General features: G+C 34.3%; 5 protein-coding genes across 13 annotated transcripts; 3 read left to right on the top strand and 2 right to left on the bottom strand.

Moving 5' to 3' along the window:
• Window positions 1-2,142: 2,142 nt before the first annotated feature.
• LOC101250543 (uncharacterized) lies at window positions 2,143-4,998 on the top strand. Its single transcript, XM_004246884.3, has 2 exons — window positions 2,143-4,374; window positions 4,448-4,998. The coding sequence occupies exons 1-2, from the start codon at window positions 2,907-2,909 to the stop codon at window positions 4,834-4,836; spliced, it is 1,857 nt and encodes a 618-aa protein (XP_004246932.2). The 5' UTR covers window positions 2,143-2,906; the 3' UTR covers window positions 4,837-4,998.
• An 821-nt stretch (window positions 4,999-5,819) lies between these two features.
• LOC101247551 (uncharacterized) lies at window positions 5,820-10,030 on the top strand. 8 transcript variants are annotated; one of them, XM_004246700.5, is made up of 4 exons: window positions 5,886-6,161; window positions 7,254-7,313; window positions 7,724-9,373; window positions 9,457-10,030. In XM_004246700.5, exons 3-4 carry the CDS (start codon window positions 7,735-7,737, stop codon window positions 9,864-9,866), a joined length of 2,049 nt encoding a protein of 682 aa, XP_004246748.1. In that variant the 5' UTR covers window positions 5,886-6,161; window positions 7,254-7,313; window positions 7,724-7,734; the 3' UTR covers window positions 9,867-10,030. The 8 variants fall into 8 exon arrangements, with proteins under 8 accessions (XP_069145310.1, XP_004246748.1, XP_019071342.1 ...); XM_019215797.3 differs by having other exon boundaries at window positions 5,887-6,161; window positions 7,724-9,376; XM_069289210.1 differs by having other exon boundaries at window positions 5,972-6,161; window positions 7,716-9,373.
• Window positions 10,031-11,043: 1,013 nt separating this feature from the next.
• LOC101250835 (uncharacterized) lies at window positions 11,044-14,037 on the top strand. Of its 2 annotated transcripts, none has more exons than XM_010327757.3 (3): window positions 11,044-11,081; window positions 11,939-13,396; window positions 13,478-14,037. In XM_010327757.3, the coding sequence occupies exons 2-3, from the start codon at window positions 11,959-11,961 to the stop codon at window positions 13,888-13,890; spliced, it is 1,851 nt and encodes a 616-aa protein (XP_010326059.2). In that variant the 5' UTR covers window positions 11,044-11,081; window positions 11,939-11,958; the 3' UTR covers window positions 13,891-14,037. The 2 variants fall into 2 exon arrangements, with proteins under 2 accessions (XP_010326059.2, XP_025888811.2); XM_026033026.2 differs by lacking the exon at window positions 11,044-11,081 and adding an exon at window positions 11,267-11,397.
• A 338-nt stretch (window positions 14,038-14,375) lies between these two features.
• Window positions 14,376-19,835, bottom strand: LOC101248038 (protein SCO1 homolog 1, mitochondrial). The gene is made up of 7 exons (XM_004246701.5): window positions 19,409-19,835; window positions 19,131-19,310; window positions 18,574-18,664; window positions 17,656-17,868; window positions 16,226-16,315; window positions 16,004-16,136; window positions 14,376-14,781 (listed from the first exon to the last, which is right to left on the bottom strand). Exons 1-7 carry the CDS (start codon window positions 19,559-19,561, stop codon window positions 14,664-14,666), a joined length of 978 nt encoding a protein of 325 aa, XP_004246749.1. The 5' UTR covers window positions 19,562-19,835; the 3' UTR covers window positions 14,376-14,663.
• A 156-nt stretch (window positions 19,836-19,991) lies between these two features.
• On the bottom strand, window positions 19,992-22,006 carry LOC101248326 (protein trichome birefringence-like 3). Its single transcript, XM_004246702.5, has 6 exons — window positions 21,741-22,006; window positions 21,431-21,671; window positions 21,152-21,323; window positions 20,851-21,050; window positions 20,598-20,756; window positions 19,992-20,516 (listed from the first exon to the last, which is right to left on the bottom strand). The coding sequence occupies exons 1-6, from the start codon at window positions 21,922-21,924 to the stop codon at window positions 20,183-20,185; spliced, it is 1,290 nt and encodes a 429-aa protein (XP_004246750.1). The 5' UTR covers window positions 21,925-22,006; the 3' UTR covers window positions 19,992-20,182.
• Between the last annotated feature and the right edge of the window lie 5,111 nt (window positions 22,007-27,117).

Here is a 27,117-nt window from a genome sequence, read left to right as displayed (position 1 = left end):
GTTCCTTTACGTTATGATTTTATATGTATGACAATGGTTAATTTGAGATTACTTGTGGTTCCAAGTACCCTGTCTTGATTATGGTATAGACTTGGATCATGACAAAGTTGGTATCAGAGCGTTAGGTTCAAGTGTACTGATGACACGCATCTAGTAGAATTCTTTTTATGAGTGTGAAGCAAGTCACACTTGTAAATGGGGGGGGGGGGGAGGGGGGGGGGTTACCTGATGTTAAGGAAATGTTTCTTCATTTTTACTCTAGATCATGAATAAAGCTAACCCCTAAGAAGTGTAAGTAAATTCTGATAAGATATGATTCCACACTCTGTCAAGGTATATGTCATCCCATCCAACTGGAATATAAGTTGGCATCATGAGCTCAAATGATGTATGTCGATTCTAAGAAATTCCTTAGTTATACATTTTATTATATGTTTTAAGACTATATGATTTCTTCTAAATATGCTATTTTATATATACAATTATGCAAGTATTTACTTAGTACATTCAATGTATTAACAAATATATTTCTGTGCGATAATACTTTTTTGACGCAGATTCCAGCATTAGCACTCAAATTCGTGGTTAGTGTTTAGATTTTGGCATCTTAGTGAGGTTCCAGCTCTCCCGGAATCATTTTGGTAAGCCCTTCTTATTTTTAAACTCTGTTGTTTTAGATTGTCAAACTATTTTCCTTGTGTTGTCCTTGTTTTGAGATTATTGAGGGTCATTGACAAAATTATATTTTCATTTTAAAATAGTTAGATATATAGTTTCATGAATATAAGGGAGGGGGGGGGGGGGGACCTGATGTTAAGAAATGTTTATTCATTGTTACTCTAGATCATGAATAAGAGCCTGTTTGGCTCAGCTTAAAAGCTGGTCAAACTGACTTAAAAGCTGGTTTTTGACTTATTTAACTGTTTGACAATACTCAAAATAACTTATTTTAAGTTAAAAAAAACTTATTTTAAGCCAAAAGTTAAAAGCTGGGGTAGGGGTGCTTTTTTTTTTTTTAGCTTATAAGCTGTTTTAAGTTGACCACATTTTTATCTTTTTGCCCTTAATATTTTTATATAATCTCCAAATTACCCATATAACCCTAATCTCTTCCATTTTTCCCTTTTCACGTTTGGCATAACAACTTCAGCATTTTTATCCAAACGCATAATTGCTTATTTTAAAAAGAAGTTTCAGCACTTTCAAAAGTACTTTTTTAAAACTGCTTTTATTAAGCTCATCCAAACGGGCCCTAAAGCTAACCCTATTAAGTGTAAGTAAATTCTGACATTTCTCCAATTTGTCTAACTATTACTCATCTTCGAGCAGATAGAAGTCATAAATCTTGATTCTTATTGAAAATATGTTCTCAAATAGAACTATAAGAATTATGGAGACCGTAGAAAGGGCTTGAGATGAGCCCAATAGTATGCTTTAGCCCATCAATTCAAAATGTTATATTCTTATTAATGTAAATCGTGTTGTTGAGTAAAAATAGGGGTGACAATTTCAGTCCATATAAGTGAAATGAAACCATTTTGCTCATATTAAATTAAATGGATTACTCATATTTTCTTAAATGGGTTAATATGACCTTCAACCTATTTAAGCTCACACAAATATGGACAAAATGAGTGAACACGAGAATCCATATTCAGCCCATATAAGTGAGAAATGAAATCATTTTTTTTTTCATTTTTGGAAAATAAAAAAATTTAAGAGTCAGTTGGTGGAAGAAGGTGGGGGGGGGGGGGGGGAGTGGAGGGGGTGAATTTTTTACTTTTTTGAAAAAGCGAATTTTTTCATATTTGAAAAACAAAAATTTTCAGGGGTAGGTTGGTGGAGAGGGGCTGCCGAGGGGTGAGGTGTGCCGCGGGAGGGGGTAGACTTTTTTTTCTTTTTTTTTTGAAAGAATATATTTTATTTTTTTTTGTATTTGAAAAACAAAAAAATTTTATTTTGAAAATAATTTTTATTTGGTGGAAGGTCGGGGAGGGGTGCCCCAGGGGGTAAATTTTTATTTTTTTTAAAAATAATTTTTTTTATTTTTGAAAAATCGAAATTTTTAGGGGTAGGTTGGTAGAGGGTGTGTGTGTGTGTGTCCGGGAGAGGGGGTAAATATTTTATTTTTTTTAGGGGTAGATTGGTGAAAGGTCGGAGGGAGGGGGTGCGAGGGATGTGCCTGCAGAGAGGGTTAATTTTTTATTCTTTTTGAAAAACAAATTTATTTAAATGGATTTGAACCACTTTGGCCAAACCATATTTGATGGTCCATATTATATTTGGATATATTGTAATCCAAACGATTTTTTCTTGATTCATATTCAACCATCCAAATCCGAGCGATCCCTGTAAAAATATGATATGCATCCAAAAGCTTCTATAACTCTTTGTTACATAGAGCATCTATAAAAGGAAAAAGTAGGTGTCCAGATTCTTGGACATTATTGACACCCTAAATATAGTATAATTAAGGATGTTACTATTTATTAGTTGAATGACCCAAAATTTGATGTGTGAATCTTTAAGTATAGTATCCAAAATGATGGACATATAGAAGCTAAATAAGAAATACTAGTAAGTTAATGCAGATCTTACAGTAGAATGTAGAAAAGAATTTATTGATTAATGTGAATTAGATTATAATTGAACTAGGAAATGAATTTATGATTCAGGTTAAAGTAATGGCTCGTTTGCGATCCTTAAAAGGAACCATTTTGTGCTTATAAAGCTATGAATATAGTTTCGATGTAGGAATGGATAGGTAGTAATAACATATGGATGAATGCATTATACGCGTATAGCTTCTCGTGGTTAGTTGAATAGTATGGTGTAAGAATTCAGGGTACTCTGTAGTTTAAACAGGTCTTAATAATTCATGGACTGGTTTTTTGCAGTTGAAGGAAATGGATCTAGAGGAAATTAATATTCATGATCATGGAGATAAAGTAGTTGATGAGAATCATAAGTCTAAAGTTAAGTGCAAGTACTGTGCTAAAACAGTTATTGGCTTTTATAGGCTTAAGTTCCACTTAGCAGGGATTCGTGGTAATGTCAGTCCTTGCTCGGAGGTTCCTCCGCTTGTGAAACAAGCATTTGATGCTCAGATTATGGGGAAGAAGAGTTGTCAGTCCTCACAAGAGATATCGAAATCTATAGGGAGATTTTTTTATGAATCAGGACTTGACTTTGATGCTATCAGATTACCTAGCTTCCAAATGATGTTTAAAGCCACTCTTAGTCCAGGGCAGACAGTAAAATTCCCGAGTTGTCAGGATTTGAAAGGTTGGATCCTTCAGGATGCAGTGCACGAGATGCAACTGTATGTGACGGAAATCAGAAGTTCATGGCCAAGAACAGGATGCAGCATCTTGTTAGATGGATGGATAGACTCAAATGGTCGAAATCTGATTAATATCCTAGTGTACTGCCCGAGGGGTACTATTTATCTTCGATCATCAGATATAACATCTTTCTATGAAAATCCTGATGCCATGCTAGTGTTTCTCGAGGAGATTCTGGAGGAAGTTGGAGTTGAAAACGTCGTGCAAATTATTGCACACTCCACATCTGATTGGATGATTGCAGCAGGCGAAAAACTGATGGACAGTTGCAAAACTGTGTTCTTTAGCATCGATGCATCACGCTGTATGGGACTGATGTTACAGAACGTAACACAGATAGACTGGATAGGACAAGCTTTGCAAAAGGCGAAAATGTTGATTCAATTCATCTACAGCCACACCACGACCATGAAGCTTCTAAGTGATGTTTTCCCTGGGGTCGAGCTTGTAAAGTCTTCCAAAGTTAAGGCAATTGTGCCTTTTTTGACTCTGCAAAACATCGTATCACAGAAAGAGGTGTTAATTAGGATGTTTCAGTCGTCTGCTTGGGGGACCTCACAGCTGGCTTCTACGAGTGAGGGGAAGAGAATAGCTGAAATGATTGAAGATGCATCAGTTTGGAGTAATTTTGGGATGGCTGCAAGAGTAACTATTCCGCTTGTGGAAGTTATTAAGTATCTGAATGGTACTAATAAGCCACAAGCTGGTTTTATATCTAACAGACTTTATCAAGCTAAAGAAATCATCAAGATGGAATTCAGGAGCAGACAACTGTGGCGCCATGAAGAAACGTGGAACAAGATAGAAGAGACGTGGAAGAAATATCTCCACAGTGATCTCCATGGCGCGGGTTACTATTTGAACCCGTGTTATTTCTACTCAAGTGATTGGTTAGGTACTGCGGAGATCACTTGTGGTCTTTGTAAGACTATTGATCGAATAGCAGGTCATATAAAGGGATTGATCACACAACAAATTAAAGAATTTGATTTTGATGGTTCCAGAGAGATACTACCAGATATTTCACCAGGTTGGTACTAAAACTTTTAATGTATTTTACTGTTTTTTTTTTTTTTGATAATGATTATATGTTATGTTTGCAGCACAATGGTGGTTGAAGTATGAAGTTGAGTATCCAGAGCTTGAAAGGTTTGCTGTTCGGATCCTTAGTCAGACGTGTGATGGTGCGTCACATTACAGGCTGAAAAGGAGGTTGGTCGAGACGTTACATACAAAAGGGAGGAGTGAGATAGAGCAGCAGAGGCTGAAGGACTTGGTATTTGTACATTGTAATCTGCAATTGCAGGGATTTGATCCAGAAGGAGAAAATGATATTGCAGAGGACGTTGTTGACGCGATGGATGAGTGGATACTCGGAGATAGGGCAAATGTGGTGTCTGAAAACTCGCAATGTACATGGATGGACATGGAATTGGGAAGCTACAAACGAAAGAGAGAAGTCAAGAATGTGAAGGAGGAACCAGAAGAATAGACAATTTTATTTACTTTGCAGTTCAATACAACTAGATTCTAAATTTAGTTTTCATGTTGAACTAATTAGGATATGTTTTTAATTATCTCTGCTCCTTGAATGGAAGGATTGTTATATCAAATTGTTAAATTATATATCATGGTGTAAACATATCTTCATTTCAATATTTCCTTCTTACTAGTTTACTACTAATTGAAAGTATTCCATTACAAGTGGCTATCTGACTTTTATAGGCAGCCAAGATGTAGTTGAATTAGCTTGAAAATTTTGTGTCATTGTCTAGGTGGAAGTTCATTTTTCGTATATCAATATGATGAAAAAATATATTATATAATATTAGTTAAAGTTCTTATAGTATGAGTGAAAAGATCATGTGTTTTTTCTTTCATTTAAATTCTCTTTATTAAGTCATATCAAATTCCGAGTGACTTGAACCTGATCATATGATGTAAGTTTCCCCTAATTTATTTGATAAAGTAAAAAGAGAGAAATTTTCGTATATAGTCACTATAATAAACTCAATTATGCTTTATAGCTATAGTTTATCGTTTCTCCATAGTTTTTCTTTTGCTTCTCCTTTTAACCTATAAATTTTTTTATACCCTACAAACATCAAAGTAAGAATTTTTATATCATTCTTCCTAATTCACTCTTACTCATTATTATAATTCATATTCTTTTTTATATAGTTATTTAGACTTAATATAAATTATCTTAAACACTAAATTTTTAAATAATATAAATTATATATATATATAAAGCTATATAAAATCGAACTAAAATCAATAACTTAAATTAAAAAATAAAAAAAATTATTGCTTTATTGATATTGCTTATTGATTTGACGATTTTAATTCTTGTTTTGATTCTTTTATTATCGGATTACTGATTCTTAATAATTTGAAGATAAATTTCAACAAAAATAATTTTTTTTATTTATACCATTCGATATATAAATAAAAAAAAAAATAGGTAAAGGCACCAGTATTTTCATTTTGTGAGTAAATAACGTCAGAGTGTATTAATTGGAAGTTTGCAGTAAGCTTTTTTGTATTTCTCTTTGTGTTTTTGTCATTTTGTTTTATACACTTTTTCTCTTCCGTTACTCCTATCAGAAAATGCCAATCCATTTTCCAATGAAACAGAGAGACAAAATTGTATAGAGAGAGAAAGTAACAGATGGCAGTAGAGTGAGAAATGGCACTATTTCTTGATTTCTCCCTACCCCTTTTCTCGTTTCATACTTGTTAGCTTTCCCTTTTCTTCTCTTATCAAATTGAAATCAGCAACCAAAACTGATACTATTTCTCTACTTCTTCATACTGGTAAAATTGCATTAACCCCTTTTTTTTTGTTGTTTCTTGAAGTTGTGATCTTTTTAGCTTTTCTTTAATTATTTGCTGCTGATTTTGTTTGTTGCATTAACCCCATTCTTTGATGTTTCTTAAAGTTGTGATCTTTTTAGCTTTTCTTTGATCATTTGCTGCTGATTTTGTTTGTTGTATTAACCCCATTCTTTGATGTTTCTTGAAGTTGTGATCTTTTTAGCTTTTCTTTGATTATTTGCTGCAGATTTTGCTCTAATTGAAGTTGTGATCATTTTAGCTTTTTCTATATTATTATTATTTGCTTCTCATTTTGCTCTGTATGTGTTTCAAACTGAGCAAAATCAGTTGCATGAGTAGATTACTTGTTACTCCTTATTTTTTTTCTCAAGAATTTTTAATATTGTTGGCTATCAACTTTTCTTCTTGTTTTGATTTTTTTTTAATTTTTTTTTTACCCTCAGCTCCCACCTTTTAAATTGACTTTCGAAAAGCACAGCATAACAAATAATTAAAGAGGTCAGAGTGATTAATTTTTTTCCATTTATTGTTGTTTCTACCCTTTTTACTTCCTTTTTTTCTATAAAAATGAGTTATTGTGTTTGGTTTCAAAGGGAAGGTTTTTACCCCTATTTTGGTATTGTATTTTATACTTTTGGATAAATGAGTGAAAATAATGTTGTTTCCTCCTTGAATTGTTTGTGGATGGTCTCTCTCAATAGCATTTAGATGGTTATAGAAATGCATTAAAAGGCTGTGTTACTTATAAGAAGTATTAATGATGATACTTTAACTTTGTGCTATATTGAACATGAAAGAAATTGGTATGGGGAGCTAGGAGTGGTCAAATAATCAAGATGGAAAGTATGGCTAGTGTTTTTTCTTCTGTCTCTACTAAGATTTGAACCATGATGAACTTCCGTGGTGGTGATCGTCTTCATTGAAACCGCTTGAACATACCCTTTGATGCCTATAATGCATATTTTTCCCCATTTTGGATATAGCTCACATCAAGATTGTTTAACATACTTGCCTCTTGCTTGTTTATCTTTTTGACCTTGTTCTAATATGTTAAATGCTTCTTGTACCAAGGGTGTGGCTTAGTGGGTCGACAACTGTAAGGTCTCATGTACAAATCCTAGCAGAGGAAAGGTAAATAACACACTAGACATTGTTTTTTGGTATGTTCTGATATTGTATCCTTCTAAAATGTAGTGACTACGTCAAAATTTCCTCTTTTGCTAATTTAATGTTGTTCAGGAAAACTATTTTTCAATATAGATGAAGATTCGACTAAGCCGTTATAAAATCTTGCTTGGGTATTATTAATGACATACCATATTGTGTTGTATATTTGATGATGCCATGCTTCAGATAAAATTGTCACTTGCATTTTTCATTACGATCATGATTGAATATTTGTTCTGTTTTCTGCCCTGTTTATTTGGTTATTGTTTAACTGATATCAATGATCTTATAACTTGACACATTTTTGGAATGAAAGTTATGGGTGATCTCCAGTTTAAATAGGTCTCAACAACTCATGGATTGTAGTTTTGCAGTTGAAGATCAAATGACTAGAGATAAAATTGATATTCGTCAACATGGTGTGCCAGTTGATCAGAAGAAGTTAAAAGTTAAGTGCAACTATTGTGGTAAAGTTGTTTCTGGTTTTAGTCGGCTTAAACAACACTTAGGAGGCATTCGTGGAGATGTAACTCCTTGCTTGAAGACTCCTATACTTGTGAAAGAAGCACTTGAAGCTGAGATACTTAATAAGAAAAATGAAAATTTAATCAAGAAAGTTGGGCAACTTCAGCACCCAAGCCTTCCTTTGAAAAGGAATTGGTGCCCTCGAGATGGTGAACCAAATAAGACTTCTGAAAGTGTAAATAAAAAACATAATGGTGTGAATTCAAATGTAGCTGGTACTTCTGTTGTAGATTCATCCTCACAAGAGATCTCAAAATCTATAGGGAGATTTTTTTATGAAGCAGGAATTGACTTTGATGCTATCAGGTTACCTAGCTTTCAAAGGATGTTAAAAGCCACCCTTAGTCCTGGGAAGACGATAAAATTCCCTAGTTGTCAGGAGTTGAAAGGGTGGATTCTTCAGGATGCAGTGAAAGAGATGCAACAGTATGTAACGGAAATTAGAAAGTCGTGGGCAAGCACCGGATGCAGCATCTTGCTAGATGGATGGATAGATTCAAAAGGTCGAAATCTGATTAATATCCTAGTGTACTGTCCGAGGGGCACCATTTATCTTCGATCATCAGATATTTCATCTTTCAATGGGAATGTTGATGCCATGCTAGTATTCTTTGAGGAAGTTCTTGAGGAAGTTGGAGTTGAAACTGTGGTCCAAATAGTTGGATACTCAACGTCTGCCTGCATGATGGAAGCAGGCAAGAGACTAATGGAAAAATGTAAGACAGTTTTTTGGACAGTAGATGTTTCTCATTGCATGGAACTTATGTTACAGAAGTTCACGAAGATGAACCCGATACAAGAAGCTTTGGAGAAGGCAAAGACACTCACACAATTTATTTACAACCATGCTACTGCCCTGAAGCTTCTAAGAGATGCGTGTCCTGATGAGCTTGTAAAGTCTTCAAAGATCAGGTCAATTGTGCCCTTTTTGACTCTTGAAAACATTGTCTCACAGAAAGACTGCTTAATTAGTATGTTTCAGTCTTCTGATTGGCATACCTCAATCATGGCTTCTACGAATGAGGGTAAACGAATATCAGAAATGGTTAAAAATGAATCATTTTGGAGTGAGGCTTTGATGGCTGTAAAAGCAACCATTCCCCTGGTGAAAGTTATAAAGTTACTCAATGGCACTAATAAGCCACAAATTGGTTTTATATATGACACATTAGATCAAATTAAAGTGACCATCAAAAAGGAGTTCCAAGGCAAGGAATCCCTTTATGCAAAATTCTGGGCAGCCATTGATGACATATGGAATGGATATCTCCACAGTCATCTTCATGCTGCGGGTTACTTTTTGAACCCAATCTATTTTTACTCGAGCGATTTCTATGCTGATGCGGAAGTTACCTCAGGTCTTTGTTGTTGTGTTGTTCGCATGACAGAAGATCGCCATATACAGGATTTGATCGCACTGCAAATTGATGAGTATCGCAAGGGGAGGAGCACGTTTCATTTTGGAAGTTTCAAAGAAAAACTAATAAATATTTCCCCAGGTGGTATGATTTATACATTTCCTACTATTTTTAGATCATCTTGACATATAATTCATACGTTAACCTGTAAGTTATGTTTGCAGCACTTTGGTGGTCACAATATGGAGTTCAGTATCCCGAAATTCAAAGGTTTGCTTTTCGGCTCCTTAGTCAGACATGCAATGGTGCTTCACATTATAGGCTGAAAAGGAGCTTGGTCGAGACATTACATACAGAAGGTATGAATCCGATAGAGAAGCAGAGGCTGCAAGACTTGGTATTTGTCCATTGTAATTTGCAATTACAAGCTTTTGATCCAGATGGAAGCAATGACAATACAGACTATGTTGTTGACCCCATGGATGAGTGGATAGTCAGAAAAGAGCCCAATTTGGTGCATGAAAACACTCAACTTACATGGATGGACTTGGAACTTGCAAGCAGAAATGGAAAGGTAAAAGATGTTATCTATGTTAAGGATGAAGCGGACGAGGACGAACCTAAATATATATAGGGTAGCAAATGTGTAATGGTAATTAGTCATTCTAAAGTAGTGTTATGAACAAAGTAATTTGTGTACAAGAACTCATCAAGCCTAAAGTAATTATCCTCTGCTGCTTTTTTCTTTTGTATTGTGATTCTGCTCAAATGAAAACTTAAAGGAAGTATTAGCTTGAAGATATTTTGAACTTTATATTAATTTGTTTCTCTTTGTACATTAGAAAGTTGTGTGCTGTAATAATGGAAATTAATATTTGCAATTGAATGTTTTGATGGAAATGTTACCTTATTCAAAGTTTGAATAAACAGAACAGTGAGATGTTTTGCCTACACATAATTTGAACTTTAGAACTAAAATTTTAAACTAATGGAATGAGATTTTTTAACCAAAAGGAGTTCGAATTACAAAAACATCTTCTTATCAGTCAAATCAAAAGATAATATGAGAGGAAAAAATTGTTTCTTCTGCATTTTCCAGTGAAATGCAAAAGACAAAATTGTACTCCTATGAAATTGGCAGTAGAAATAAAGGTGCACAGACCCTTTTTCAGAGTGATATAGCAGGGTATGTACTATTACCAAAAATCGAATCAACCGATAAACTGAACCGAAAAAAAGTTAATGGATTGTTGTTGTTCGGTATCCGATTTTACTAATAAGATAGTGATAATTTACTATCTTACCCTCTCTAATAATTATATATTAATAATTTAATATATAACTAGACACGATAACTATATCCAATTAATACTCTATCTACTTCACACCAGGCCGCTTTACTAGTTTTTATTGTTTACTAAAAACTAATGTAAGGATTCACAATTGTAGCTTTTGATTGTAGTTTTAGTTTTAGTTTTAGTCTTGTTGGACTATTTGATTTTAGTTTTAGTTAATAATTGTAAGTTGTAGCATTTGCAAGTTTGTAAAGATCCGTAATTTGATTAACATCAAAAATCTCATACTATGTTTTGGCAGTGACATGTAATTATAACCTTCACGCTATATTTAGATAAGTAAGAAGTCATATAATATTTTTACGGATATTTTCTTATTGGTAAACCAAAAATCGATAAATAATATCTTATTGATTTGTTATCGAATTAGTTTATTTAAAAACCGAAAATTGATAAACCGCACCGAAAGACATAAAACCGAATCGAACCGAACCCCTTTTTCGCTCAGGATCATTACTGAAAATCAACAAAAATGACTCTACTATGGACCTATGGTATGACCCTTTTTCCTTCATCTTGTTAAATTTTATGTCATTATTTGCTTGTGATTTTGTTTATTTTTGTTCATGAACTACTATGCTCTTTTATCTGCTTTCATTTCAGACTGTAGAAGACTTCTCTTTTTACTTGCTCTTTGTAGATTTTCACTAGTAGAATACACTTCTCTTTTTTTTTTTTTCACAACTATTGAATATCAAAGCTACCCCTTTTTATTCAAGAATGAGTTTTAAGTTGCAGTAACAGGAGGAACAAGACAGTTTGTTTATGTGGTTTGATAGTGTGTTTACTCATTTGATGCAAAAATATTAGGTAATATATTCAATTGCATATTATTAGTTGGTATCTGAGCATATGGGAGGTAGAAGTGCTCCATGAAATTAATCGAGCTGTGTGCAAAACTAACCAGACACCACGATTATCAAAACAAAATAGTAACATTGGAGGATCTCTATGGGAAATGCAGTAGAAAATACAAGTGTTTAGTTCGTTTGATAAAGAATGTCTCTTTTGTTTTTGTCAACCCTAAAATATTTAATTTTCCATCTAGCATGTTTAAGATCACGAGATTAAAGGAAATTTTGGCACGTTCCACATATTAAGTATCACAAGATTCAAAAGTTTTTCTTTTACTTCCACGGATGTTGTTTCAAGTCAAAACCAGACAAGTATGTTGGCTCGGAAGGAGCAATAAGAATAGAACTTTGTCACATTAGCCTTATTTTTGCTATTCACGGAGAACAGACTCTGGTTTTTGTTAGTCACTAACTGAAATGAAGGAATGGAATTTATGCATGATCTTGTTTCTCAATCTTTAAGATGGTTTAACAACTCATGAATCATTGTTTTGCAGTTGAAGAACAGTCAATATAAATGCGGAAAATGGCTCAAGATAAAGTTGATGTTCATCAACATGGTGTGGCATTAGATCAAAAGAAAAGGAACTTGTGCCCCCGAGATGGTGATATCACTCAGAGTTCTGAAAGTGCAAATAAAAAGCATAACAGAACGAATTCAAAAGTAGCTGGTACTTGTGTGGTAGATTCATCCTCACAAGAGATTTCGAAATCCATAGGGAGATTTTTTTATGAAGCAGGAATAGACTTTGATGCTATCAGGTCACCTAGCTTCCAAAGGATGGTAATAGCCACCCTTAGTCTTGGGCAGACAATAAAATTCCCTAGTTGTCAGGAGTTGAAAGGGTGGATCCTTCAGGATGCAGTGAAAGAGATGCAACAGTATGTAACGGAAATCAGAGATTCATGGACAAGCACGGGGTGTAGTATCTTGCTAGATGGATGGATAGATTTAAACAATCGAAATCTGATTAATATCCTAGTGTACTGCCCGAGGGGTACCATTTATCTTCGATCATCAGATATTTCATCTTTCAATGGGAATGTTGGTGCCATGCTATTATTTCTCGAGGAGATTCTGGAGGAAGTTGGAGTTGAAACTGTGGTCCAAATTGTTACATACTCGACAGCTGCCTGCATGATGGAAGCAGGCAAGAAACTAATGGAAAAACATAGGACAGTTTTTTGGGCAGTAGATGCTTATCATTGCATGGAACTTATGTTACAGAAGTTCACGAAGATAGACCCGATACATGAAGTTATGGAGAAGGAAAAAACACTCACACAATTTATTTACAGCCATGCTACTGTCCTGAAGCTTCTCAGAGATGCTTGTCCTGATGAGCTCGTAAAGTCTTCAAAAATAAGGTTTATTGTGCCCTTTTTGACTCTGGAGAACATTGTATCACAGAAGAAATGCTTAATTAGGATGTTTCAATCTTCTGATTGGCATAGCTCAGTCTTGGCTTCTACAATTGAGGGTAAACGAATGTCAGAAATGGTTGAGGATCGATCCTTTTGGACCGAGGCTTTGATGGCTGTGAAGGCAACCATTCCCCTGGTAGAAGTTATAAAATTGCTAGACTGTACTAATAAGCCACAAGTTGGTTTTATATATGATACACTTGATCAAGCTAAAGAGACAATCAAAAAGGAATTCAGACACAAAAGATCCCATTATGCAAGATTCTGGAAAGCCATAGATGACATATGGGATGAATACTTCCACAGTCATCTACATGCTGTGGGTTACTTTTTGAACCCAACCCTTTTTTACTCGAGCAATTTCTACACTGATGTGGAAGTTACTTGTGGTCTTTGTTGTTGTGTTGTTCGCATGACAGAAGATCGCCATATACAGCATTTGATCACACAGCAAATTGATGAGTATCGCAAGGGGAGGGGCACGTTTCATTTTGGAAGTTTCAAAGATAAACTATCAAATATATCCCCAGGTGGTATCATTTATACATTTTCTGCTATTTTGATCATGTTGACTTATAATTCATATATTAACCTGTATGTTATGGTTGCAGCACTTTGGTGGTCACAATATGGAGGTCAGTGTCCTGAACTGCAAAGGTTTGCTGTTCGAATACTTAGTCAGACATGCAATGGTGCTTCACATTATAGGCTGAAAAGGAACTTGGTCGAGACATTACTTACAGAAGGGATGAACCTGATAGAGAAGCAGAGGCTGCAGGACTTGGTATTTGTCCATTGTAATTTGCAATTACAAGCTTTCGATCCAGATGGAAGCAATGACGATACAGATAATGTTGTTGACCCCATGGATGAGTGGATAGTTGGAAAAGGGCCTAATGTGGTGTCTGTAAACACTGAATTGACATGGATGGACTTAGAATTGGGAAGCAGAAATGGCAAAGGGAAATATTGTGTTGAAGGACCTATAATTCATGTAAAGAAGGAAGAGGAAGATAATTGGTGATAGAATAACAAATGTAATGTGAAGTGGCAATTAAGTCTCTCTATGTATGAGTTATTTCCAGTTTGTGATAGTTGTTAATACCATGACATTTTGAATCATTGTGATTGATGTTGACATATTTGGTCTCAATTCATATTTGTTTTCTCATATACTCATCCTTTTGATTTCCAGATATGTCGATGAAAAATCATGGAGTCGATGAGATATATATCATGAAGCAGAATACACAAACAGTGCAATACATAACCATAGGGAAGTCTCAAAATACTTGATTATGTATCTTACACAACTGACACTAGTCGTGTGAGGTTTCTTTTTGCCTCACAAAAGAGTGGACCTAAAATTTTCAGAAGTCCTTCTGGCTCACTGTATCCTTACATTATGGATAACAAGTTAACCAAATCATCATGAACAATAGCAGTTCAGCCATAAGTGATAAGCACAGAGTTCATTAGATCAAACAGAAATCGACAACATTCTGAAACTTCTGGGGAACTGAAAAATGCATTGTATAATATAAATCTCATATTATTGAAGACAACAATGTTTACTTAAAGGGTAATCCCAGTAGACTAACAAATACCTTAGAAAGCCAAGTATATTCCTAATTTAGGATCATGGTATACCATTAAACTGCAATAGTTTTCTTCAAATAAATGAAAGCTGGATATCAAAAAAACAATTCTCAGATATCGTATAAGACCTAAAGTACTCTAAATTTCCACCGAATGCAATGTTCAATGCTCTAGCAACAGCTAGACGTTCAAAGAGTATTATGCCTTGACTTTCTTGTATTGCTTTATCTCCTTAATTATTCCATCGGTAAGCATGCCAACGTCGTTGTTCTTCCCAAAAAACTTCACAAATTCCATCTTAGGATCCATAAGATACCTGCAAATTGAATCATCAACTTCATCAAATTTCCATGCTATAGTAACATCCACATACTCTCTTTTGAAAGTAGAGCCATTGATAATCCAAAACCTTTTGTTAAAAATAAATATAGACCCTTTGAAGAGATGTCATAAGATTTCAAATTCTAGAAGACATAAAATATCTCAAAGAATCTCTTTAGGCTGGAACTTCACATCAAGATGGATCATAACAATATTTCGCATGAAACCCTTGATATGGTAAAAGCCTCAAGCATTTGGACATGATTTGGTTGAAATTTGAAGAAATGATTAATTGAAGTCTAAGATGAAAGAGTAAATGGATTTGCTGTTGTTTGGACATGGATAAAAAGTTAAAAAGTTCCACGAGAAAAAATTGAAGTGCTCCTACAACTCTACTTTTCAAACAAAGAACCAAATTGATAAACAAATACTTACATGAAATTATCTTCAAATATTCTAAATCGTAGTCGTGGTCAAAAGGTCATTTGTCCATTGATTTATCAACTAAGTGGGCTAAGGAGACAGTTTCTGCCAGTAAACAGAAATACAAACTACTCCCTCCAGTCCATATTACATGGTGTTTTTATATCTTACATTTAGTCCAAAAATGAATCTTTTACATAATCAAGAAGATATCAATTATTTTTTACCAAATCTACCCTTATCTTAAAGGGTATGTCAAAGCTAACACCTCTTTGAGCTCACTCGCCAGCTACCACTTCCAACTTCAACCATATTTCCACTCCATTCCACATATAAGTTACTTCTTTATTTAGTGGTCTCCATCAGGAAATATCCAACTCTATAAGACTTTGATCACACAGATAGGTCCTAAAGCAGGCATACTTTTGAAGTGATCAAATGGAAACTGAAGGCTACAACCACTATAAGTAGTGCTTTCCAGATGGAAGGCTAATGAAAATTCTTACCACTGTAATAAAATTATTTTCTTATGCTTACTGTTTATGGTATTACCGGTATACATGTATAAATCTGAATGATCCATAAATATGTGAATGACGTCATCTAAAGCACCATATTATATATCATTAAAGGTGTTTGAAATTTAAAAGACTATGTATGCAGGATATAAGACCACTTTGCAGAAATATTAGAGGTGTTCCCGTGTTGATACAGGTTATAGATATTGAACTTGCAAGGCAATCAGAACTGACAAGTGCAATCATATTAGAATAAGAAGGACAACAAAAACATACATGACTATTGAGTGATCAACAAGGTAGTCTGAGCCTTCTTCTTCTGTCTTCATATAGTAAACCCGATAAGCACGTGCTGTTTTCTTTATTTCTTCTGGGCTACCAGTGAGGCCAATCAAGTTTGGGTGGAACTCTAAACATTGAGTGCAAAATTGTCAGTTGCAACATTACAAGTATATCTAATTAATGCACAATATATAATCAGTTCTATCTGAAACACACCTTTAACATATTCGTCTACTTGCTCAACCGTATCTCTTTCAGGATCCACTGAGATAAATACAGGTACTATTTCAATTCCAGACGTCTCCTCTGCATATTGAATAAATTATAAATTAGAAGATTAATCCATCTCTGTATGCTTAAATTAAAAGGAAAAAGACATCATATGAAAGCCAAAGCTTATAACTTGTGGGCTTTTCTCTCACAACAAAACTGGAATCATACAGTCAGTAGCTGCCTTATTGTAGTCTGCTACAACACTCAGTGTTTTGGACGGCGAGAGGCGACAAAAGGCGACAAGGGCTTGCCTCGCCACGCGGCGAGGCGAGCAGCGAGGCGCTTGCCTTTTTGAATTAAGGCGCCAATTAATACCAAAGATTAAAAATATTTAATTGCATATATAAATATCCAAAATCTTAATAGGAATAACACATATTAGCAAATATTCAATTCAAAAACCAATAGTAGTAAAACTTTAAAGACCAAATAATTCAAAATACAATACTAAAACTTTAAATGTCTATTCTTATTCAAAACTATCCGACTCTTGAAGAAAAGAACTCAAGAAGAACTGAAAAGATCAAAAGAAGAAGTAAAAAAAGAGGTATACCTCAGGTCCTCAGTGCAGCAACAACTCGAAGATGATGGAGAACAAGAGAAGAGATGCGACCGGCAAATTTTGACAATAGAAGAGATCGCGAAGGGAAGAGGAGTCGGGGCGAAGAGATTGCGAGGGGAAGAGGAGTCGGGCAGCAGCAAATTTTGAAAATAAACAAAAAGAACCCTAATTTTGATTAATATTGTTAAGTCAAATCTTTTTAAAAAATTTAAATAAAAAAGGTGGCGCCATTTTTTTCGCCATTAGCTCGCCATACCTCGCCATGGGTCGCCTTTTTTGGGTCGCCTCGCATCAGTGTGGAATGGCGAGAAGGGCTCGCCTCGCCTCGCCTTTGGCGATGAGGCGCTCGCCATTCACAACACTGACAACACTAGCTAACAGCTTCTCCCCTTATGTAGCTGAACGATCAAATGTTCCCTTTAGGAGAACATTAAACCAGTTTGAACATTTTCATACACAAAATGGAGTGACAATTGAAGCACGCAAAAAGGATACTGTTAGAGTTTATGCACTTCATACTCTTAGTTGACATGATACTAATATGCACCATCAGTTTTTCTTCACTGATACAATCATTGACAATTGGAATGTCCTTTTAGTTCTGTTATTATTGCCTACATCTGACCAAACAAATTGGTAATCAAGTCTGGATTGGAACTTGGATAATTAGACATTAACTTGAAAGGCAAGAGGAAGGATAAATGTAAAATGGAATGAAAACTAATGTCAGATATTGACGAAATGATCAATCACAATACCCATGCAAAACTTCATCCATTTTTATGCACAGAACTATGATGACAAGGCTTACTAATTATATCAACTGCAGTAGCGAGTTTTTGTAGCTCATCCGGACATATATCTGGACAGTGAGTGAAACCAAAATATACAACAGTCCACTTGCCAAAGAAGTCTTTCTCAGTTACTGGTTTTCCATTATGGTCAATAAGACTAAACGGACCACCAATGGCTGCTTTTCCTACTGAAGGTCCTTGCTTTACGGAAGTTGAGGCATTGGTGATATCTGTAACAATAGGTAACAATCTTAATCAGCAAACTAGAATGAGAGGAACCAAGAGGCAAGGCAAGAATCATGTGGTAGCCTATGATCTTACAATCTTCAAAAATATCAGCACAAAAAACTTAAGGCTTCCTGAACAAAAGAAACAAAAGGGAAGAGTAATATATTGGTCCTTGACTTTATTATGTGTTCTTTCCTTTCAAGAGCACAAAATTTTAGTTGTGGATCAAAGAACAAGCAAAATAAGAGATTTTGCAGCAGAGGCCCTTATACACATGACAAATAGATAGATGCTAAATTATTACTCCAGAAGTGATGTGATTTTGTTATTTAAACTTATACTTGACAAAAGGAACAAGCAAAAGTTGACTTTTGAAATCCATTGTCAATTACTGACTCTACATTCCAACATATCTGTCTACACACACACACAACCATTGTCGCACTTATACTTGGAGCGAGGCAGTACTATAACCAGAGACCTAAATGCATACATACGGATAGGTAACTAGCAGCCTAATCAGACACGTGCCATTATAAATACAAATTAAAATGTAAGAAATTATCATCCTCCACAGTGTTTCCAAACCCAAAGTCTAATGAGCCCATAAAAATCTACTGATAAGCTGTGTTTCACCGATGTTCCTACGTGATTAGCCTACCACAGTTCTTTTCCTAAAACTAATACAACTCACCATAGTAATCTACCTTCGATATGCCGTTTCTTTTCCCTGTCATAATAGACAACCAATCCTGCTCCAGTGCAAACAAGTAAAAAGAAGCTCATCCATGAAACAGGCTGCAACATCAAATATTACCTATCAATCACAGACTCTACGGAGCAACAGAAATAAAAAAAGCTTTGAGACCCTACTATAAACAGATGAAGTTGCATTTGCGTCCATACTATTATCCATTAAAAAAACTGCAGCTACCCAAAGCAGAACAGGAAAATAGAACTCGCAATCACACAAAATAAGCAAAAAGTCTGCAGTTTATATCTGACAATACCCTATTAATTCAGCAAATAACAACAGCTCTATATAATCAAAATATAACCTTTGCCAAAACATAACAAATAACACATAGCCCAGATACAAGTGTTAAACTGCAGGTTTTCAACAAAACACTACCTTCAGACTGAATATGCATATATTTACTAATTTTGCATAAATTAGGAACTAAGTGATAAATTATTTCATTTTCTAAACTGAACAAGTAAAACGGAAGGGAGTATATGTTAGTGAATACAGAAAAGAACTTACACTACCCCGAATAGACTTTCCCTGTTTAGTCTTCTGAGAACCATCAGAGCTCTCACTGTTTCCAGAATTAGTTCCGGCAGAAGATCCACCTGACCCGGAATTCGATTGATTACTAGAACTCGAGGTGCACAGATACCTGTAAGAAATCAACCCATTTTCCAATCGATCCAAACGCATAGCCTGTAATCAAAGAAAAAGAAACCCATTAATCCGAAACTAGAAAAAAAGACAAACTTTATTAGAATGAAAAGAAAATTGAGTAGAAATCGAAGACTAACCAATGGAGAAAGGGGTAAAGATTTGGTGGTGGTGGGTGTATTTGAAAGACTCTGTAAGAGATGAAATGAAGGCTTTGTTGAACGGCATTTTTGGGAAGAAATTGAGAGATAGAGATAACGAATGTATTGATTTCTTGATATTGATTTCGCCATTGATGTTTGTAGATGAAAGCTTTGTTTGAAAAGTACAAAGAAGTCAAAAACCCTACCAAAACCGCAGCTTTTGATTTTCTTGTGGTTATTTAAATATTAAAAGTAATTCGAAAATGTTTTTTTTATCTATTTAATGTCCCATATTTACACTGAAATTCGAGTAAATTTGAGTTCATGTCAAAAAATCTTACGTCAAAATTTGGTAAAATATAGTATTATAGATGATGTATGAAGAGTAAAATATAACACGTCAAAATTGGTTTCAAAGAAAATCAAGCTACTATATTGTGAAATGTTATAATGAATCATTGTTATAACAAAATTTAGCAATCGTTATTTAGATGAGAAAGTATTGATTGTGATTCTGTTCTTTATTTATTCAATTGTAAAACTTTGATTAAGGACTCGTTTGATCATAAAAAATCATTACTTTCTATACAATTTGATGTGCTTGAGTTTCAACAACTTTGTAGGCAACTTTCATTTACTTTGCCATATTGATTCAATGTACTTTACAAGAAATTCATACAATTTTGCAAACAAAAAACAAAGTATGTTTTTTTCTAACATGAGAGTGTTTACATTCTTTTTTTCTTGTTCTCTCATTAGTGTTGTTTTTTGCTACAAATATGCATAAAGCATTCTATTCCAAGTATCTGGAACTCCAGGCAAACACCAATGTATACAATCTGCAAAATGTGAAGGCTCTGCTTTCTGTTTATCAGTCAACAATTTGCCTCCTAATTCACCGTAAACCGAAGCATGTCCATCAATTCTGTACTCAGATAATTGTGTTATGTTAAGAACAGTAACAGCAACTTTCATCCTTCCTATTACATCAACTACTGCCTTCATTAAATCTTTGTTTGAACCAACTCCCCAGTGTCCCTTCTTCATCACAGGTCTTGTCTCATTGAAACACCTCGTACCGTTCATATTCCCCCAATCTTCATTTCTGAATGCTCAAACAAGTTCGGTTAAAATAGTCAAATGAGAAAGCATTCGTAGTAGCAGGTAATGTGCATTAGAGACGTACCTTTGGTGCGTAGGTGACATAGTGGTAAAGAACACCTTTGTTTTATTAGTATCGATGGTTGAATCAATCCAATTTGCCCATGTCCTCAATGCTAGCTTGTAAGGAATAGGAGTATCGAATTCTTCATATCCCTCTTCGCCATTTGCAAACTCTCCCCATCTGCATTTTTTTTTTCGAGAAGTCATTTGAAAAAATGCAAGTAGAAGTTTTTTTGTTTCGACATTTTTTTGGGAAAATGAATTCATTTACTTACAATGCTTTGGCTTTAAGGCCACTCATCCACCAAACATAAGTATTGAAAACAAGGTAATCTACTCCTAACCACTGTTTGGCACGCTCGGTGATAGAATCCACTTTGATGATTCTCTGTTTTGAATCGGCTTTTATATGAATATCTGTGTTTGACTCAACCAAGAATGGTGCCCAGTAGAATTCAATGCTGGCATTGTATTCCTGAGGTATGTTCGAAATATTTAGCAAACAAAAATCTTCATGTTTGAGCAAATTCTTGAAAAAGGACAGATTTTTTTTGGACTTGATGATTGATTGATTACCTTAGCTTTAAAGACTGAATAAACCTGTCCTAGTTTCATAGACTTTTCGCCTTCTGGAATCACAGATTGAACCAAACACACAAAAGATTCCCACATATTTCTCTGTATTGAGTCTCCTACAAACATTATCCTCTTCCCTTGGAGTTTTCTAAGGGCAATCGTCGGATCAAACCTGCATTTCATTGTTAAGAATTTAGTTTAACGATGTTGTATCAATAATCGAGATAACAGATAGTGACAGTACTATGTATCTAATGACATTTTGATTAACTTGCCAACCTTGGCAAGATGCAGTCATCAGGCCGCCATTCCCAGTGAAGATAATCTGAATCGTCTCGTCCATTCTTAGTACAAGAATATTGTCTGTCAATATATGGACAAGTTCTATCTGTGTATAGTGGCTTAATCGTAGTATTAAACACCCATTTCCCGTTATTGAGGCTGCATTCCTCGGGATCAAACACGAACCTATCATCTGTTGGATTGTCTAGTGGACTGCTCTTCAACTCTCTAATAACACCTGTTAAGCCACATTTAGCATGACAACAAAAAATCTGATTGAAAAAAAATAAAGAAGCTGCAAGTGCACCTGTATGATGTTTTTTTAACTTTGCAGCATTTCGTCTCGGACAAGTTTTGATCCCAAAATGGAAACCAGAAGAAGAAGTAGTGATCCTTTCAGTGTACAATAAAACAATGAATGTTAGTGCACAGAAAATTCCTGTTATTACAGGCAAAGATAGCTTTCCTCTGGCATATTTTGCCCATCCCATGATGAAATAATGCTTAATGTAAGTTCACCAGAATGATGAAGACTGACATGAAATAAGTTTTTGGTGGCTTTTTGTTTTAATAGATTCTTGAGTAGGAGTAAAGTTTAAGTCATGTATGGTTGGACATTATAATTTATTAGAAAGTTGGCAAAAGGCTCCAAAATATTAACCTTTCTTATGAGACATGTGTGCAATAAAAATATTGTTGTAACTAATTCTAAGAAGCACCAAGAGTGACGTCAATGAAGTGGTTGAGAGTCATGTCCAGCGGAGACAAAAACACTAGGTGTTTCTTACCATCTGTCATAACCTTGTGAACAGAGTTACCTAATACTTGTTACTAGTGGAAGATATCTCGTGAAATTAATTGAAGTGCACGAACCACGAATATAAAAAAAGTCTATACACTGTTGTGTAACTTTCAGCAGAACTAATCAGTAGGTGAGTATAGGTTTTTTGCTGTAGTGATGTCAATTTTTAGCTGTCTTAAGTCTCAATCATTCTGGTCTCATAAGTCTATGACTTGCATTTACAGTCATTAGCATTAGTAGATGTTTCTGCTACAATAGGTTCAACTTATTTGTCAAACTGTTACTTCATTTGGGATCTGCTATACATGTATTTTTGTACATCCACAGACATAATTAGAGAAGTATTTCTGCTAATTTACTAGGAAATCTCTGATCAGCTTAGGCACATCTCAACTATTTCACTACATATTTACAATCTCTCACCAGTTAGGTGATCAGGTAACATTGTCCACCAAAACTAATTCGGTTCTGAATTTTCACTTGAAAACAGAACTCAAATAGGTTCTTTATGAATTGGCGAAACTAAGTGGGCTTCGCCACTGGTGACAACACTATTCAAGTAGGTTAAAGCAAACATTTTGTGTATATGTATACAGTTGAATATCCTTCGTGGTTAGGTTTATTGCAAGTTTGTAGTTTTTGAATTCTCGGATTAAAATTTCTTGCTCCGACACTGGTGACAACATTTTTTTAATGTATTATTAGGTAGATTATGCTTGCAAATGTGAACTAAGAGATTGAAGATCATTTAATAATGAAACAAGTGAGATGCACATATCAAACTAGTCATTTGTTAAAGACAAATAATTTAACAGATTAAAGTTGTCACTATTTCATAATATGAGAATCAGTCTAATCATTCCCATTGATTTGATCTTATATTAATAACTAGCCATTATAATCAAACACTCTTCCTTGCAATCATTCATCTCAACCAAATCCTCATGGCCCTGACCTAGACATAACAACCATAGCAAGATTGAACACCCTATTTTCCCATATATGCAAGGAACTGTAGCATCGATAACGAGGTTGGACCACCTAAATATAGTAAACAACAGATGATTACATATGCCAAAAGCCAAAGATTACGTGAAGAGAGTAATAATACAATAGATACGATGCTCTAAACTATCACTAAGCCAAAGACTACGAGTAAAGATTAATACTAAGTCAACATTCGACTACCAAATAACCTTCTACATATTGAGAATATTATTAACAAATTAAAAGTGTGTTCTCTCTATCAGTTTAAATTTTTAGATTGAGATAGTCAACACATACTTCAACTTCAACATCGTATCAGAGCAGGCAGAGATCCTAGAACTGAATTTAATTGCCGAGATGGTCACACACTTCAATACTACATTTATCGACGCACTGCTTACTCTCTTATACCCTCCTATCTGAAGTCATCTCCTCGAGAATTATGGTTAGGTGTTTCTTGAGAAAAGAAAACCATTGTTAGGTGATAAAATGAGGTTAGAATGTTTATTAATTAATCGTGATGATAATTATTTATGCATTGTGCATTTATATATATTTGTTTGATACAAACAATAAACTTTTTCTATTGGTGTTATGAGATCATATGAGTCCCTAATCAGCAACTAATTAAGGTAGGTCCAACATATGATGTTGCACCATCAACATTCAATATTATGAGGTTATATACATTTGCATTTTGCAGTGATGATATAAAAATATTTGCATAATTTAAGTCATTTATCAAATAATCTCATGCAAACCTCTGATGAACATTAAATAATATGTTAAATATGGTATGTAATATGTTATTACACCCTTTATAGAGGTAAGATCGATGTACATTTCACTTTGCTAATATTTTATTTGTAGGTAAGTGTATCGATTTGATTCGATATTTTCAAATCAAATCATTTGATTTATAAATCCCAATTTTTTGGTTTTTTTTTTCGCAACACAAACATGTAACAGCTAGTGCGCACTACATGATCCAATAACAATTGAAATAAGTATTGAAAATATTCCTGAATTTGACGCGAGTTGTTATATAGTTTCATCCTCGAACTATAGGCAACTTTAAAAACATCCTTTAACTTGAGTAATTGAACTTACAAATACACCCCAATAATCCACATGACATAGCAAGTGGTCTCAAATGTGCGACTCTTAATAAAAATCGAAAGAAGTGTTGAAAACATCTCAAATTTAAGGGTGTATTTCACTCATGATGCAATATCATCGGTGTATTTAAGTTTAATTAGTCAAGTAGACAATATTGTTAAGGTTATTAATAGTTCAAGAATGAAACTAATAGTTCACGCTAAATTTAAAGGTGTTTTCAGTACTTCTCATAACTTGCTATCACAACTCACAAGTCAAAATTCACTAACAACTTATAAAAAATAATATAACATAAAAACGTAACCTCCCTATATATGTATTTTTTTTCTAATGTGGAGTTTAGGTGTGATTTTAAAAAAATGGAAAGGAAATAATAAAATTTTTCAAAATCTTTTTTTGACTTAAGTTGTACAAATTCCAATATTGACTAAAGAAAAAAAGGATGAATTATCAATTTATTAATAATAATAAAGGAGGAACGTAACCTAATACAGTATCATTATCTTAGGGGAATCAATGAGTCATGATTTGCAAACATATTGATTAAAAAGAAGAAGAAAGATAGCACACCAACTAACTACAGTATAATTTAAATGTTAGTTAGCATAATTATTATTTTTTGGGAGTAAATCACAGTTTATTATATTTAAATAAATGGAATTGATAATCTCTTTAGTCTTTAGGTTCAAGATTTTGGGGTTTATGTTGTAATTATTCCTCTCAAGTTTTTATATTTTTAATTTTGATAATACTAAGAACACATAATTTCTTGTTATCCCATTTCCAATACTAAAGAAATAACATGTAGCCATGGAATACGGCCTTTTTCTTAATTTTTTTTTAAAAATTTAAAACACCTTAAATATCAACTATAATTATTTCTTTAACAAAAAAATAGACATTTATGTGAAATAATAACTTATTAATTAAAATTTAAAATCGATAGCAAATTCAAATCATATAATTGAAGTCCACAACATCAAGCATCTATCAACTATTCTTAAAAAATTCCAAAAATATTTTGTCTTCTGTGATTTATCATGATGTAATACATATATCGATGCAAAATGTTACATTCTTATGTGAATCGTGTTGTTGAGTAAAAATATGATATGTATTCAGAATCTTCCATAATTCTTTGTTACATAGAATATGTGTATAAGGAAAACGTAGGTGTCTAAATTCTAGAATATTATTAGCAGTATAATTAAGGATGTAATGATTTATTAGTAGAATGATCCAAAAATTGATGTGAGAATATGGAAGTATAGTATCCAAAATGGTGGGGATGATGAATTATCAAGGTGTAGTATTTATATATACTAGATCGGAGATGGCCCGTGCTTAGTTATTATTAGTGACAACTTTTGTCGCCTCTAAAAGATATTAATGTCGCCACTAAAAGACATTATTAGCAATCTCGCTGCTAAAAGGTATATATGTCGCCACTAAAAGACATTATTAGAAACAACTTTTGTCGCCGCTACAAGGTATATATGTCGCCACTAAAAGAAACTATAGCAACAAGTCATATCACCGCTAAAACGTATATATGTCGCCACTAAAGTCACTATTAACAACAATTTTTAAAGTCGCTACAAGATAGCAATGTCACCACTAAAAGATATTTGCCACTAAAAGAGACTATTAGCCACTAAAACAAAATTTTAGCAACGACGTTCATAATCTTTAGTGACGGTTTTAGTTGCTACTAAAGAGACTTTTAGCGACGGATTAAGTCGCCGCTAAAAGAGACATTTAGCGACAACATTCATAGCCTTTAGTGGCGGTTTTAGTCGCCTCTAAAACTACTTTTACGACGACATTCATAGCCTTAAGCAGCAGAATTAGTCGGTACTAAAAATACTTTTAGCGACGACATTCATAGCCTTTAGCGATGGTTTTAGTCGCTACTAAAAAAACTTTTAGCGACGACATTCATAGCCTTTAGCGGCAGAATTAGTCGCGACTAAAAAGACTTTTAGCGACAACATTCATAGCCTTTAGTGACGGTTTTAGTCGCGACTAAAAATACTTTTAGCGACGACATTCATAGCCTTTAGCGACGGTTTCAGTCGCCACTAAAAATACTTTTAGCGACGACATTCATAGCCTTTAGCGGCAGAATTAGTCGCGACTAAAAACACTTTTAGCGACAACGTTCATAGTGACGGTTTATGTCGCGACTAAAAATACTTTTAGCGACGACATTCATAGCCTTTAGCGGCAGAAATTATTCGCGACTAAAAATACTTTAGCGACGACATTCATAGCCTTTAGCGGCAGAATTATTCGCGACTAAAAATACTTTTAGCGACGACATTCATAGCCTTTAGCGACGGTTTAAGTCGTCACTAAAAAAACTTTTAGCGACAACATTCATAGCCTTTAGCGACGGTATTAGTCGCCACTAATACTTTTAGCGACGACATTCATAGCCTTTAGCGACGGTTTTAGTCGCCACTAAAAAACTTTTAGCGACGACATTCATAGCCTTTAGCGGCAGAATAAGTCGCGACTAAAAATACTTTTAGCGACGACATTCATAGCCTTTAGCGACGGTTTTAGTCGTCACTAAAAATACTTTTAGCGACGACATTCATAGCCTTTAGCGACGGTTTTAGTCGCCACTAAAAACACTTTTAGCAACGACCTTCATAGCCTTTAGCGACGGTTTTAGTCGCCACTAAAAATACTTTTAGCGACGACATTCATAGCCTTTAGCGACAGTTTTAGTCGCCACTAAAAACACTTTTAGCGACGACATTCATAGCCT

This window comes from Solanum lycopersicum, chromosome 9 (assembly GCF_036512215.1).
Source record: "Solanum lycopersicum chromosome 9, SLM_r2.1".
NCBI lineage: Eukaryota > Viridiplantae > Streptophyta > Magnoliopsida > Solanales > Solanaceae > Solanum > Solanum lycopersicum.
Note: the sequence above shows the minus strand (reverse complement) of the source record. Positions and strands in the feature narration are given on the sequence as shown.

Excerpts from the sequence above, each read along its gene's own strand:
- LOC101250835 (XM_010327757.3), top strand. The coding sequence starts at position 11,959 with ATGCGGAAAATGGCTCAAGATAAAGTTGATGTTCATCAACATGGTGTG. Across the intron at positions 13,397-13,477 it reads ACTATCAAATATATCCCCAG|CACTTTGGTGGTCACAATAT; the intron begins GTGGTATCATTT and ends TTATGGTTGCAG.
- LOC101248038 (XM_004246701.5), bottom strand. The coding sequence starts at position 19,561 with ATGGCGAAATCAATATCAAGAAATCAATACATTCGTTATCTCTATCTC. Across the intron at positions 18,665-19,130 it reads GAAAGTCTATTCGGGGTAGT|CCTGTTTCATGGATGAGCTT; the intron begins GTAAGTTCTTTT and ends TTGATGTTGCAG. Across the intron at positions 14,782-16,003 it reads GTTGATCACTCAATAGTCAT|GTATCTTATGGATCCTAAGA; the intron begins GTATGTTTTTGT and ends TTCAATTTGCAG.
- LOC101247551 (XM_019215800.3), top strand. The coding sequence starts at position 7,735 with ATGACTAGAGATAAAATTGATATTCGTCAACATGGTGTGCCAGTTGAT. Across the intron at positions 9,377-9,456 it reads AATAAATATTTCCCCAGGTG|CACTTTGGTGGTCACAATAT; the intron begins GTATGATTTATA and ends TTATGTTTGCAG.
- LOC101248326 (XM_004246702.5), bottom strand. The coding sequence starts at position 21,924 with ATGGGATGGGCAAAATATGCCAGAGGAAAGCTATCTTTGCCTGTAATA. Across the intron at positions 21,672-21,740 it reads GTTAAAAAAACATCATACAG|GTGTTATTAGAGAGTTGAAG; the intron begins GTGCACTTGCAG and ends GTGGCTTAACAG. Across the intron at positions 20,757-20,850 it reads GGCCTTAAAGCCAAAGCATT|ATGGGGAGAGTTTGCAAATG; the intron begins GTAAGTAAATGA and ends AAAAAAATGCAG.
- LOC101250543 (XM_004246884.3), top strand. The coding sequence starts at position 2,907 with ATGGATCTAGAGGAAATTAATATTCATGATCATGGAGATAAAGTAGTT. Across the intron at positions 4,375-4,447 it reads ACTACCAGATATTTCACCAG|CACAATGGTGGTTGAAGTAT; the intron begins GTTGGTACTAAA and ends TTATGTTTGCAG.